A 15,244-nucleotide genomic window follows, 5' to 3' on the forward strand; every position below is an offset into this window, starting at 1 on the left:
CTTTTCAAAACTGTGAAATCTGCCATTATGTTTCTGATCTTTTTCCACCCCAAAACTTTAGAAAGCCTGTGTCTAGAACCATAAAATGAAAATTTAGCAGGCTAGAGTTTGCATGGAAACAATTTGAGGGGGGGGTCATGACACTGGAACTGTTGCAGCAAGTGGCGGTTCTGAGGGAAATACAACATGCAATTTGTTGCAATCTGGTGCAATTACTAAGCTAAAAGAGAGCTACTTCTCAGTCCCATTTTCTTGCTCATTTTAGTGATAAAAACCACATTGGGAAGATGGCAGAACTAAAATACGAGGTCTGTCAGAAAAGTATCCGACCTTTTTTTTTTTTTTTTTGCAAAAATCTGATGGATTTGAATCACATGTGCTTGCATGAGCCAACCTTGAACCTTCGTACGCATGCGTGAATTTTTTCATGCCTGTCGATTGCGTCATTTGCTGGCAAGCAGCCTTTATGTGAGGATGTGTGTTGTGCTCTCGGTGGGTTTTCATTGCAAGGAAAATGACAGAATGACTGGAGCAGCGCTACTGCATCAAATTTTGCCCGAAACTGGGCGACAGCCAGGTGGAAACCATTCGGAAGATTCACACGGCTTTCGGTGACGATGCTATGAGCATCACACAGATTAAGGAGCGGTACAACCGGTTTAAAGATGTCCGCACAACGGTGGAGAGCGAGCCGCGCTCCGGTCGGCCATCAACATGCTGAAATGACCAGGTCATTTCCAAAGTGAACACTGTGGCGATGCGAGACCGTCGTGTGATTATCCGAGAAATTGTGGAAGAGGTGGACATCAGCACTTTTTCGGCACATTCCACTGTGACAGAAGATTTGGCCATGAAAAGAGTGGTGGTAAAATTCGTGCTGAAGCTGCTAACGGCGGAGCAAAAGCACCTCCGTGTTGAAGTCTCACAGGAGATGCTGGACTCTGAAAAATGATGCCCACCTCTTCCACGATTTATCGGATAGTCACACAACTGAAAAGCCACAGAAAGCAGTCTGAATCTTCCAAATGGTTTCCACCTGGCTGTCACCCAGTTTCTGGCAAAATTTGATGCAGTAGCGCTGCTCCAGTCCTTCCGTCATTCCGTCAGGTCGGATACTTTTCTAACAGGCCTCTGTCTGTCACATGGATTAGAATACATTATTATTACTATTCCATAAAAATCACATTTGCATTGGATTGTTACTGTTCTATCTCTACATTTTTGAAAACATTTTAACTTCAGCAATTTGTGCTTTTATAATAAACTGATAGGGTCTTAACATGAACAAAAACTGATACTGACACTTACTGTTCATTAAGTTAACAATATCACTTTTAGTTCTCAGGAGCCCTGACTTGGGTTTAAATTTGATTCTTATTCTCTTATATAAATGGAAACGCAATAACACAAATTTTTCCGTCCATTAATGAATTCAGCATTTCTGGGATACTGAAAATTTATGTCATGCAAAACAACACACAAATGTTGTTCATATTAATATTTGACTTTTAGAAGCATGCTAAATGTTTATCGTACAATGAACAAAAATATAAATGCAGCATTTTTGTTTTTGTTCCCATTTTTCATGAGCTGAACTCAAAGATCTGGGACAGCCTTACTACCATCCCCAACGACAAACAGCTCCAACCCACCAGCACCCCCCCCCCCCCCCATCAACCCTCTCTCCATTCATGAGAGAGATGTCAACAGGCTCTTCAAGAGGCAAAACCCATGCAAAGCAGATGGACCTGACTGTCTCCTCATCTATGTACAGACCAACTGTTCCCAGTGTTCACAGACATCTTCAACACCTCACTGGATACATGCCAGGTACCAGCATGCTTCAAGGGTTCCACCATTATCACCATCCCCAAAAAACAAAGAAGTTCAGCACTTAATGACTACAGACCCGTCGCCCTGACCTCTCTGGTGATGAAAACCTTGGAGCGCCTTGTCCTCACACACCTCAAGGCCATCTCTTACCCTCACCTGGATCCCCTGCAGTTCACCTACAGAGCCAACAGGTCAGTAGACAAAGCTGTCAACACAGCCCTCCACCTCATCCTCCAGCATTTGGACTCCCCAGCAACCTACGTCAGGATTCCGTTAGGGAACTTCAACTCTACTTTCAGTACGATCATCCCAGGCCTGCTGCAGGGCAAGCTCTCTCAGTTTGGCGTGTCTGACTGCACCTGCAGGTAGATCACTGACTTCCTGTCCAACAGGAGGCAGCATGTGAAGCTGGGGGGCACGTCTCCAACACATGGTCCATCAGTATCGGTTGCTGACTTAACACCCCCCCCCCCCCCCCCCCCCAAAAAAAAAAAAAATCAGTCTGCCCTGCTTTCATTGTGCATGCATCATTTTTGAGTGTCAGCAGCATCATTTTTAAGTATCAGCAGTGATTTACTGATTATCACCTCATTTATGTTTAAGACTGCACTCCGTCATCGTCGTCATCTATCTCAGTGAGAGATATCTGAAGGTTTTATACAACAACCATTTCTACATAAATCTGGCATTATCTCATAATAAAAGACAGGGGACCGATCAGACACCATAGCAGCACGTCTGTCTGACGTGCTGCTGCTGCGCCTACGTCACTTTGGACCATCAGTAGGGATTCACCAATTATCTCCTTTTTCTGCTTAAAACAGCCTTGTTTCTGCTTAAAACTGACTTTAGAATGATTTAAGAGGTTTTACTTTGTCACCTGATGGTTAATAATCACATTATTCCCTCTGATCGCTCAGAGTCAGTCTCAGATGCATGCACAGTAAAGGTGCAGTGAAGACAAGGCGGACAATTTTTAGAGGGGACCGTTTGGTCGGCGACACGGGATCCCCCCAAGGCTGTGGTCTTTCCCCTCTACTCTTTTCCTTGTACACCAACAGCTGCATCTCCAGTCACCAGTCTGTAAAGCTCCTCATGTCTGCGGATGATACAACCCTCATTGGACTCATCTCTCATGGGGACGAGTCTGCCGACAGACGGGAGAGATCGATCACCTGGTGTCCTGGCGCAAATGGAACAATCTGGAGCTCAATGCCCTCAAGACAGTGGAGATGGTTGCTGACTTTAGAAAGAACCCAGTCCCAGTCAACCCCATCACCCTGTGTGACTCCCCAGTCGCCATGGTGGAGTCCTTCCGTTAACTAGGGATCACAATCACCCAGGACCTTAAGTAGGAGCTGAACATCAGCTCTCTCACCAAGAGAGCACAACAGAGGATGTACTTTCTGTGACAGCTAATGAAGTTCAACCTGCCAAAAACGATGGTGAAATTCTACACTGCCATCATTGAGTCTATCATCTCCTCCTCCATCACCTTCTGGTAGGCTGCTGCCACTGCTAAGGACAGGAGCAGAATGCAGCGTATCATCCAGGCAGCAGAGAAGGTGATCGACTGCAATCTGCCATTCCTACAGGACCTGTACACTTCCAGGGCCCTGAGGTGAGTAAGGAAGATAGTGGCCAATCCCTCTCACCAAGGACACCAACTTTTTGTCACCCTCCCCTCTGGGAGATGGCTGAAGTCCGTCAGGACTAAAACCTCAGGACACAAAAACAGCTTATTTTTGTCCGCAGGCAGACTTACAAATAATGCCAGAGACCCCCATTAACCAGCCCCCACCCCACTCCCACAAAGTACAAATTGATCATCCCTGCACTGAAAGGTACTGTACATCTCCATTACAGAAGTATTTTTCCTTTTATTGTTGTTTATGCACCAATGATACTAGATCAAATTCCTTGTATGTGAGAGCTTACTTGGCAATAAATCTGATTCTGCTGTGACTTTTTAGCACTATCTACAGACATTTCTTCTCATTTGCTCACATACTAGGCATTGTGTTTCTGACAGCGGTTGAGAATTTTTATACTGATTGTTATCTGATGTTAATGTCAAGGACACAGCAGATATCTATGGAATACTACATTGACAAAACAACACTGACTGACATTTATCTGGTGCATCAAAGTTCACACCATACTAATCAATTCAGCCTCATTATGCACTATTTTTATTTTTAAGTTGAAAGATAGCTCTTATTGCTTTTGAGTTTATGTCTACACAAGTGGGCTGGGATCAACTCACTCACCCACTCATCTACATTTCTGCTATGCAAGACTTCTGTTGTTACGAGCAAAGGAAATATAATACATAATGAAAGGTGTATGCAACATCAATTTCTGATTTACTTTGCTGCCAGGATTTTGTGGTCCACATCATCCAGTGATGAGCTGTGAGCTACATGGAAAGTTCCAAAGAGAGTGTTCCGCTTTTTCTTTATCTTCTCTGCCTGTGGAAGGGAGGACAAAATAAATATATAAAATATCTTTATGCTGCTTTGTTGACACTACTGACAGACTGCCTTTAAGGGGCCTTCACACTCATATTATTCCTGTGAACAATAACAGTTTATTATTTAGGATCCTACATCAGAATGAATTAAAATGGTATACTTTAATATTTAAAAGTGTGGTTAAAATGCAAAATACTTTGAAAAACAGGCTACTGTTTATTAAAACAAAAGGTTTCTCTGAAATATTCACATTTAGAATGGTCTGTACTAGCTACACAGAAGTAGCACTAACTCAAATAATGGGTAGTTGACCTGTTATGTGCTTACCCCTTCTTTAGCCACCATGAGCTGCCGTTCAGCATTTTGCTTCTTGATGTTGTAATACTGCACTTCTACCTCATGGGTGAGCTGCAGCCACTTTTGCAGAGCCTCTGGTGGTGACCAGCTACACCGTGACTCCAGTTCTTTCTCTGCCTTTTTTAGGGCCATGCGCACCTACATTAGATAGCGAACAGCAGGACATCATGTGGAACACAGAGAAACACAAACACACTTTCCATTATTCTAATTTTTAGTTGTTATTCCTTTGCTGTAGATCATGCTTTTATTGAATTTTAATGATTTTTTTTTAATTGTGCTGTCTATATATATATATATATATGGAGAGAGAGAGAGAGAGAGAGAGAGAGAGAGAGAGAGAGAGAGAGAGAGAGAGAGAGAGAGAGAGAGAGAGGAGAGAGAGAGAGAGAGGAAAATAAGTATTTGAACACCCTTCAGTTTTGCAAGTTCTCCCACGTAGAAATCATGGAGGGGTCTGAAATTTTCATCTTAGGTGCATGTCCACTGTGAGAGATGTAATCTAGAAAAAAAAAAATCCAGAAATCACAATGTATGATTTTTTTTTTTATATAATTTATCAGCATGTTACTGCTGCAAATAAGTTTTTGAACACCTGTGAAAATCAATGTTAATATTTGGTACAGTAGCCTTTGTTTAAAATTACAGAGGTCAAACGTTTCCTGTAGTTTTTCCACCAGGTTTTCACACACTGCAGCAGGGATTTTGGCCCATTCCTCCACACAGATCTCCATTTCAGCTCCCTCCAAAGATTTTCTATTACGTTCAGGTCTGGAGACTGGCCAGGCCACTCCAGGACCTTGAAATGCTTCTTACGGTGCCCATGCTTAATTGCCCTGGCTGTGTGTTTGGGGTCATTGTCATACCTTTAAGACCCAGCCATGACCCATCTTCAATGCTCTTACTGAGGGAAGGAGGTTGTTTGCCAAAATCTCACAATACATGACCCCATCCATCCTCCCTTCAATACGGTGCAGTCGTCCTGTCCCTTTTGCAGAAGAGCACCCCCAGAGTATGATGTTTCCACCCCCATGCTTCACGATTGTCTGTTCACGATTAAACATGGTAACTGGAGTTGATTCCAAAAAGCTCTATTCTGGTCTCATCTGACCACATAACCTTCTCCCATGCCTCCTCGGGATCATCCAGATGGTCACTGGTAAACTTCAAATGGGCCTGGACATGTGCTGGCTTGAGCAGGGGGACCTTGCTGCCCTGCAGGATTTTAAATCATGACAGCATCATGTGTTACTAATGTAATCTTTGTGACTGTGGTCCCAACTCTCTTCAGGTCATTGACCAGGTTCTCCTGTGTAGTTCTGAGCTTTCTCAGACTCATCCTTACGCCACAAAGTGAGATCTTGCATGGAATCCCAGGCCGAGGGAGATTGACAGTCATCTTGTGTTTCTTCCACTTTCTAATAAACCAAGCTGCTTGCCTGTTGTCCTGTGGTCCATCCCAGCCTTGTGCAGGTCTGCAGTTTTGTCCCTGGTGTCCTTAGACAGCTCTTTGGTCTTGGCTATGGTGGACAGGTTGGAGTGTGAGTGACTGAGTGTGTGAACAGGTGTCTTTTATACAGGTAACAAGTTCAAACAGGTGCAATTAATATAGGTAAAAAATGCAGAATAAGAGGGCTTCTTAAAGAAAAATTAACAGGTCTGTGTGAGCCAGAATTCTTGCTGGTTGGTAGGGGATCAAATACAGGCAGCAGTAACATACAAATAAATTATAAAAAGAAAAATCATACATTATGATTTCTGGATTTTTTTTTTTTTTAGATTATGTCTCTTACAGTGGACATGCACCTAAGATGAAAATTTCAGACCCCTCCATGATTTCTAAGTGGGAGAACTTGCAAAACCGCAGGGTGTTCAAATACTTATTTTCCTCACTGTATATATGGGTTAATGTCAATTTTTCACCCTCGTCATTTGACACATTGCGCAACTTGTAATGCACAATGACGCATCTCTGAGCACATCAAAGAGACATGTTTGTTTTGGATCTGAACAGCTCACATTAAAGTGCCAGTGCCAAAATATCTCACAACATCATCTTTGTATATAAACTGCACAGACATTCCACTACATATCAAAGTGTCCAGATTTTACATACCAGTTAATGACCTTAGATGAGGAAAAGCCACAAAATTTCATGAAGAAAAAGAAACGATAACCAGTCTTTGGTTTGGTGAAATGCAAGAATTACATCTGCAGAAAGCACAGTTACATTCTGTCTGGAGAACCCTGAAAATGCTGAACACTGAAAATCTGAGAAAATGGCGCAAGTTAAATGAAGAAAAAAAATGAGTGTTCACTAAAGTGTTAACTTTAACTAAATACCCCTTAAATGTAGTGCTGGAATTAAAAATGTATGTCACCTTCCTAAATGTTTATATCATCTAAAATTAAGTTGCTATTAAAACCTGGTATTTTTCATTTTTGTTTTTTGACTGTTTTGAGTGGATTTAGACAGTACAGGTCAAAATGACCTGCAACATAATCGATGTAAAAATTGAACATAATACAAGGCTTAACAAATATAAAAAGTACAGACAAAAAAAAAGCCATTTTCTTCCTTTTCCCTCTACCCGCTACCATCTTAACTTGTTCTTCACAATGTTATCACTCCCCTCTTTTCAAACTTATGAATCTGCCATTATGTTTCTGATTTTTTCCAACTCAAAACTTCAAAAAGGCCTATGTCCAGAAGAACCATAAAATGCAGATTTAGCAGGCTCAATTTTGCATGCAAACAATTTGAAGTTTTTTGAAACATAAAATCAAAGATTTACTGGAGTGTTCGCTTTTCTGTATAAACAGCGATAAAAAAAAAAATAGTCAGTTCGCTTGCTTGGTTCAAACCAGCTCCATCTTTTGATGAACTTTAAATCATCTTGCGAAGGAACAACGTTTCATCAATTTGTTTTGTTGTTTCAGCGCAGCACGTAAGTTGGTTCCACTTCTCCAGCCAAGGCAAAAGATTCGGTATCAGGTTATTTGGTCACGTGACTTTTAGTCAGGATTCTGACATTTTGTTGATTGGTTGAGACACACGGCTGTCTGATGGGCTGCAGCCTTTGTTTACAACGTAGCACTGGTATCAGTCTCTGGAGGAGTGGAACCAACTTACATTTTCGGCGGTTACGCCACAGCCAATTACACAGCATGGCATGATAGCCAATAGCAGCCGACGTATCAGATGGACCAATCACAGCCATGTTTTCAAAAACACGCTACCAGTCTCTTTGCACAAGAGACTGTGGTACCAGTGCTACGCAGCATGCAGCTCACGGTAAAGTCAGAACGTTGTCTCTTCTCGGCTTTGTGGACATGTTGCGGCAAGCAACAATAACCCTTAAGTCTTGGATCATAATGTGAAAATGTCAAAGTTAATGTCCAGTGTGGTATTTCATCAGAGACGTTTCCAAACGATTTTACAAGCAACTGTTTGGGAATGAAACTGAATAGAACAAATACCTGGATTCTGATGTATGTTATCAAAAATAACCTGGAAACGTTCACCACGAGTAAAACTGAGTCTGTGCGTGTGTATATGAACTGTACTGTGGCAGTTAAGTTTCCCCTTGGGGATTAATAAAGTTTTTTAACCTAATCTAAAAGCCTCATTGAAATTTAATCTCATTACAATGCAGAAAGTATATGCGGAGGGAGTTCTGGAAAATATTTGGATGCAAATTTCCACAATGACTGGAAAATTCTCAATTACATTACTTTAAAGGAGAGAATGATCTGACAATCATATTGTGTAAGGACTTATTTTAGCATACGAGTTGAACGATTGTGCAGAAAATGCCTTTAAATAATAGCACTGTCAAAATGGTCCTACTCCAGATAAACCTGACTGGTAAGGATGACGTTCACCAATCCTAACAGACATGTTGGTGGGTGGCTTTAAACTGCAGCTACTATGAGTCCAACAGTTTTAATTATGTACAGCTACCACCCTAAAAGATAACCCACTGTTTATTCATTTTCAGAATCACCTTTAAACCTATACAGTGTTTCTGCATGCCTTGATTTACACAACCGCACATTTTTCAAGACTGTACCTGTTCTAGCTCCTCTTCTGCATATTTCTGACGACTCAATTCATTCTCTGTGCCTTCACGCAGCTCCCTCAGGCGGTGAGCCTCCTGCTTGGCTGCACTGATCTCATCCCTCAGCTTCTGCTCCAAGTTCACCTTCTCTACCTCAACAGTGCGATGCTCCTCCTGTGCTATCTGCAACCTGAGATCAAATAAAAACAAATTTAAAAGTTCAATACAACAGTGGTACAGTTTTCTGTTTCATGTGGTCAATCCAAAACATCTAACCCAACAGTACCATTGTGGTAATGTGTGGCTTGGCATAGTCCATAAATATGCATGTTTATGTGCTGCAGCACGTGGCTCATATTTCACCGGAAATAATGGATAACATGCAGAAACTAAAAGGTCTGTTGCTACAGAGATCAAAACACACAGACATCACAGAGAGGACAGCCAAAGATAGCAACAGTTGTCATTGTGTAATTTTAGAATTGTACAGTGTTGTAGCCAATGCTCCCCTTGTATGCTGAACATGTCTATGGCGGCATGTTTGTGGGATATACACAGAAGAGTCTATTTCAAACAAAATCCTGATTTCGGGAGAGGGGCTTGACTCCAATCATTACATCAACATTTGTGGCACAAGACACCATTTTAAGCTAGTGTGTAAAACAATTCACACGAGAACAAGTGACACGTAACAGCACTGCAGAAATATGCAACTAAAAACAAAAATAGCTGTGCAAAGTAAACTAACAGGAGGAAAACCCCAGTTTCACTGCTACCATGTATTGCTTCTGCTTGTGCTCCTAAAATAGGTGATTTCACTGATTAGCTCATCTACCTGCATGAAGAGTTGAACTAATTTATAATCGGCTAGATCAGTGTGTGGATGAACAATATTTGGTAGGACTTTTACTCACTGTTTTCCACCTCTGAATTGTCAAGCTTGAGTGTCACAGTGCACAATATGATTACTAGCTGTCATTAAAACTGATGCCAAAATTGTAATTTTTGAAGTGCAGCACAACACAAACATGTTTTTACATTCTTAAAATGTTTCAACTGGAAAGAACTAAATTAAGTATGATCTTTCAGCCACTAGGGAGCAGCACCGTCTTCCTGCTGGGTTATCACAACAATTAAAGAAAAGAAGTAGAGAAATGAAACCTGATCCGGACAGCGAGCTGTGGAAAATGTCTTGCTAATACTGATGACCCTGACCTCTGCCAGCGATGATTCGAAAGCACGAGCAGAGCTGCAATGCTATGGAGAACGAGGAGACGCCAACTGCCTTATCAACTGGCCTGTACGGCTCACAGGACACACACACACACACACACACATGTGTGTGTGTATAAACTCAGAATAAAATGAATATTGTCAGGAAAGACTTACTATTAATGCCGAAAAAACATGCATCATAACTGCTTATCAAGTGTATTTTTTACAGGTTGACCGTCTACACAATTAAGCGACATGTTAAACACTCATGCTTAATAGAGGCAGTGATTGGGTGGAGCAGCGTTGAAATGAAATCCAACACAGGTTAAAGCCTCCGCCCACTGACTCCCAACTGAAAAGTCATGGCTGGGACAGGCTACTTGACACCAGAACAGGATTAACTTCAATATAAGTAAAGAGAGCAGCTGACAGTGGGGATCAGGCTCAAAGGCATAACTTCAGACAGAGGACACACCACTCTCTTCTCCCTCTGCTGCCAAAAAGACAATGCAGAGAAGAGGTACAACAGTACTCTACATACTGACCTCCAGTATCAGCACACATCAACTCTACAGTATTAAGGAAGAAATATTTAAACAATTAGTTGACAAGCAGAAAAAAAAAAAAAAAAAATCATTGAAACCATCTTAGTAATACTTTGCATTTTAAGTTAATCATTGGTGACAGTATGAGGGAGGAGATGACAATTACATTCTTTTTCCTTTTTGGCTGCTCCTTAGGGTCCTCTTAGGGTTTCGCCACAGCATATCAGTTGTTTCCATCTCACTTCCTCTGTCACCACAACCCCCTGCATGTCCTCCCTCAGCACATCCATAAACCTCCTCTCTGGCTTCCCTCTTCTCCTGCCTGGTGGCTCCATCCTCGGCATCCTTCTCCCTGTATACCCTGGGTGCCTCTTCTGCACATGTCCAAACCATCTCAATCTTTCCATCTTCAGCTCTGCCTCCTGTCTTTTTGTTAGTGTTACCATCTCTAAGCTGTACAACACAACTGGTCTCACTACACTTCTGCCACCTTTCTCTACTCACTCCACCTGCCTGAGCTCTCTTTTTCACCTCTCTACCACACTCTCCTTTACTTTGGACAGTTGACGCCAAGTATTTAAACTCATCTACTTTCACCACTTCAACTCCTTGTAATCACACTATTGTAATGAAATCCCTCTCATTCACAGACATGCTCCTTGCTCGTCTTGCTCCTACTATTATTCCCCTGCTCTCCAGAGCATATCTCCACCTTTACAGGCTAGAATCAACCTGATCTCTATTCTCACTATAGATCACAACGTAATCTGCAAAAATCACAGCACCATGGAGTCTCCGGTCTGATCTCATCCGTCAAACTGTACATCACCATTGCAAACAATGAAGGACTCACTGCTCCACTTTGAATGAGAACATCATTCCTACTGCACATCTCACCGCTGTCACACTATGCTACTTTGCCTTGTTAAATAGAACATTTCATCTTTCACCTCATGAAATATTCTTACCATTGCACTCACAAACATTCATTATTTGTATACCAACAGACTGAATAAACTGGACAAAAAGGCATGGTCTATTGTTGACTTCAAGCTTGCCACCCTGAAGGGGTTGAGGACAGAATGTGGGCAAAACTGCTGGCAAATGAGGACAATACCTCCCACCTCCTCCATAAGACACTCAACATTCTTAAGAGCAGCTTCATCAGACTCATACAACCACACTGCCTAAGGGAACGGTACAGGAGATCGTTCTTGCCCGGTGCCATTAGACTGTTTAATATATCTGCCTCTGCTAGACCTGTGGTCTCTGAACTAGACTAAAAAGCCTATACATTTATCTGTTGCACTCTACATAATATCCCTGTCTGTCTGTCTGTTAGCAGAATTATGTAAAAACTACTGCACAGATTTTGACAAAATTTTCACCACAAATAGATACTAGGCCATGGAAAACTCCATTAAATTTTATCCAGATTCTGGATAAAGATTTCACTTTATATAGGCTTTGAAGAATTACATTAAAAAAGTACTTTCACAGATTCTCACCAAATTTGCACCACAGACAGATATTAAGGCATGGAAGACTTGATCATATTCTGGAGGTGATCCGGATCCGGACGTCAGACATCTCTGATTGCTCGTTTTATTTATTTAGCTCTGCGCATCACCCTTGTTCTTAAAAGTAGGGACCAGCACACTTCATCTCCACAAGTCAAGCATCCTCTCACTTTCCAAGATTTTACTTAATCTGGTTAGAAACGGCAATGACATCTCTCCCAGACATTTCCATGCCTCCACTGTAATGTCATCTGGACCAACTGCCTTTCTACTCTTCATCCTCTTGACAGCTGCCCTCACTTCATGCTTACTAATCTCTTGCACTTCCTGATTTACTCTCTCCAAATCATCCAGCCTTTTCTCTCTCTCATTTTCTTCATTCAACAGCTTCTCAAAATATTCCCTGCACCTTCTCAACACACCATCCTCACTTGTCAGTAAATTGCCATCTACATCCTTTACCACCCTCACCTGCTCACATCCTTTGCAGCTCTGTCCCTTTGTCTGGCCAATCAGTACAAGTCCTTTTCTCCTTCCTTACTATTCAATGTCTTGTACAGCCCTTTTCCTTAGCTTTTGCCATTTTCTTTTCTTTCTTCTTCATCTCTCCAACTATCCCAATTCTTTTCACCAAATTCTTTTTCTCCAATTTCTTCTTAGTGTGCATCTCCTACAAAGGATGTAGTAGTCCCCCTGTGTGCACCTTCCTCCACTCTTATAGGTCACCCCGTGCTCCTCTCTTTTCTTAAAGTAGGTATTCACCGCAGCCATTTCCATCCTTTATGCAAAATCAACTACCACACTGAAAAAAGAAAATAGTTGAATCAACGTGAAAAGTTTCAACTGGTAACAATTCATTCAGGTGTTACCAACTGAAACAATTCAATTAAGTTAATTCTTTTTTTCACTACATCTACCCTTCCACATTCCTGTCCTTGTACTATATCTATCCATTACTTCACCGCTGTTCCCTTCACCAACATGCCCATTGAAGTCCACTCCTATCACCACTCTTTCATGCTTGGGCACACTATTCACCACCTCATCTAACTCACTCCAGAAATCTATTTTCTCCTTTGTCTCGCAACCTACCTGTGGGGCATATGCACCGATGATATTGATCATAACTCCTTCCAATTTCACACATCACTCTGTCAGACACTCGCTTAACCTCCTACACATTAACATACTCTTCCTTTAAAATGACCCCAACATTTCTCTTCCTATCCACACCATGATACAACTTGAACCCACCGCCAATGCTCCTGCACTTACTTCCCTTCCACTTGGTCTCTTGCACATACAATATGTCTACCTTTCTCCCCTACAAAATATCAGCCAGCACTCTCCTTTTACTGGTCATACTGCCAACATTCAAAGTCCTCAATCTCACTTCGACCCTTCTTGTTTTCCTCTTCTCCCACTGTCTGTGGAGACATTCTCCTCCTCTTCACCCTGTTGGGCAATGACACCGGTGGCAGTCATTGTTAACCTGGGCTTCGACTGATCTGGTATGGAACTTTGAATTGTACTGTGCATGGTTATTTTGGCTTGTTTTACACTAGATGCCCTTCCTGACGCAATCCTACTCATTTATTCTGGCTTGGGACCGGCACTCAGAGTGTACCGGCTGCACACCCATGTGGCTGAGTTGGGAAATCATAATTATATTCACCATCAAATTATGGGAGTAATACAGAAATTTTAAAATAATTATTTTGATGGTAAAGTTCCATAACTATGCTTTACACATCTGACACACACACACAGGTTATATAGGCTGATGTACATGTGATTCCATGCAGGTTTCCATTATTCTACATACTGCACAATTTGAAATTGTAAACTGGGGGGGGAGCTTTCATGAGGTGGTTTTGAAAGCAATAATAAAAAGCAGCCATATTTACCACTTTTCCCCCACACTTATAGGTCAGAGCATACTCTCCTACTTGCATGGTGAAGGAGCATCACCTTTGACAGTTTGGTCATGTGGCACAATGTTTGTGCATGATCCAGTTGCGTGAAGGTGAAGGATCCCAGTGACTGGAGAAGGCCAAGTTGATGCCCACATTTCACCTGGATGCGGCAGACAGGTGGCTGCTTTAGAGCTGTGAGTATGGACCAGTTGCCTGCCTAGGTGGGTGCCACTTATAACCCAGGGCAGTTCTGTGGTGTCATGGATGTGGCAAAGACTGGCAGCAGTGCATGTTCCATACAGTCATGACATTCTAAAAAAACACTTTCCTGACTCAAAGATCACCTCGGCACCACTGCAGTGACCACTTTAAGCTATCTTAAACACAAACAGTTCTGCTCTTTTAACATTCACCTGCAGCATTGCGCTGAAAGAGGTGAATGTAATTCTCTATAATTTGATAACATCAACTTCCAATCCAATCCACTTTATTTATAAAGCACATTTAAACAGACTCGAGTCTCGAAAGTGCTGCACAGCAAAAGCATAGACACACAAAATAGTAATAACAATAATAACAGTAAAATAGATAAGATAAAATAATACATAAATAAATAAAACCATGATAAAACAATAAATTTCAATTAAATAAAAATAAAATAAGACACAAGGACCGTACAACTCACGCGGTGTTAAAAGCCAAGGAATAAAAGTGGGCCTTAAGACAGGACTTAAAACACTCCACAGTGGGAGCAGATCAGACGTGTAGGGGCAGAGCGTTCCAGAGTCTGGGACCGACCACGGAGAAGGCTCTGTCCCCTCGAGTTTTAAGTCTCGTCCTAGGCACCATGAGCCGGGACTAGCCCTCAGAGCTCAGAGCTCGTGCTGGAGTGTAAACCTGGAGGCAGTTGATATATTGCGGGGCCAGTCCATTCAGAGCTTTAAAAACAAGCAAAAGTATCTTAAAATCAATTCTGAAACGTACAGGGAGCCAGTGCAGAGAAGCCAAAATTGGGGTAATGTGCTCACGCTTTCTGGCCCCTGTTAAAAGTCGAGCCGCTGAATTCTGGACTAACTGCAGTCGGGAAAGTGCGTTATGGCTAATTCCAGAATAAAGTGCATTGCAGTAGTCTAAACGAAAAGAAATCAAAGTGTGCATAACTTGTTCAAACAAATTAAAAGGGATTAAAGGTTTCACTTTTGATAAAAGACGAAGGTAAAAAAAAGCTCGATTTTAAAACCGCGTTAACCTGTTTATCAAGTTTAAGCTCACTGTCTATGGTGACACCAAGGCTGGTGACTTTGGGACGCACAAAACTTTGGA

At 41.9% G+C, this 15,244-nt stretch overlaps 1 protein-coding gene across 2 annotated transcripts in view; it reads right to left on the bottom strand.

Moving 5' to 3' along the window:
* The window catches only part of stim1a (stromal interaction molecule 1a), a 178,940-nt gene that overhangs the window by 19,184 nt on the left and 144,512 nt on the right, over positions 1-15,244 (bottom strand). For both annotated transcript variants that reach the window (XM_034168378.1, XM_034168377.1), the window contains exons 8-10: positions 8,738-8,915; positions 4,635-4,802; positions 4,204-4,304 (exon numbers count right to left, since the gene is read on the bottom strand). In XM_034168378.1, coding sequence (XP_034024269.1) covers positions 4,204-4,304; positions 4,635-4,802; positions 8,738-8,915 — 447 coding nt within the window. The remainder of the gene's footprint in view (positions 1-4,203; positions 4,305-4,634; positions 4,803-8,737; positions 8,916-15,244) is intronic.

This window comes from Thalassophryne amazonica, chromosome 4, assembly GCF_902500255.1.
Source record: "Thalassophryne amazonica chromosome 4, fThaAma1.1, whole genome shotgun sequence".
Taxonomy (NCBI): Eukaryota; Metazoa; Chordata; class Actinopteri; order Batrachoidiformes; family Batrachoididae; genus Thalassophryne; species Thalassophryne amazonica.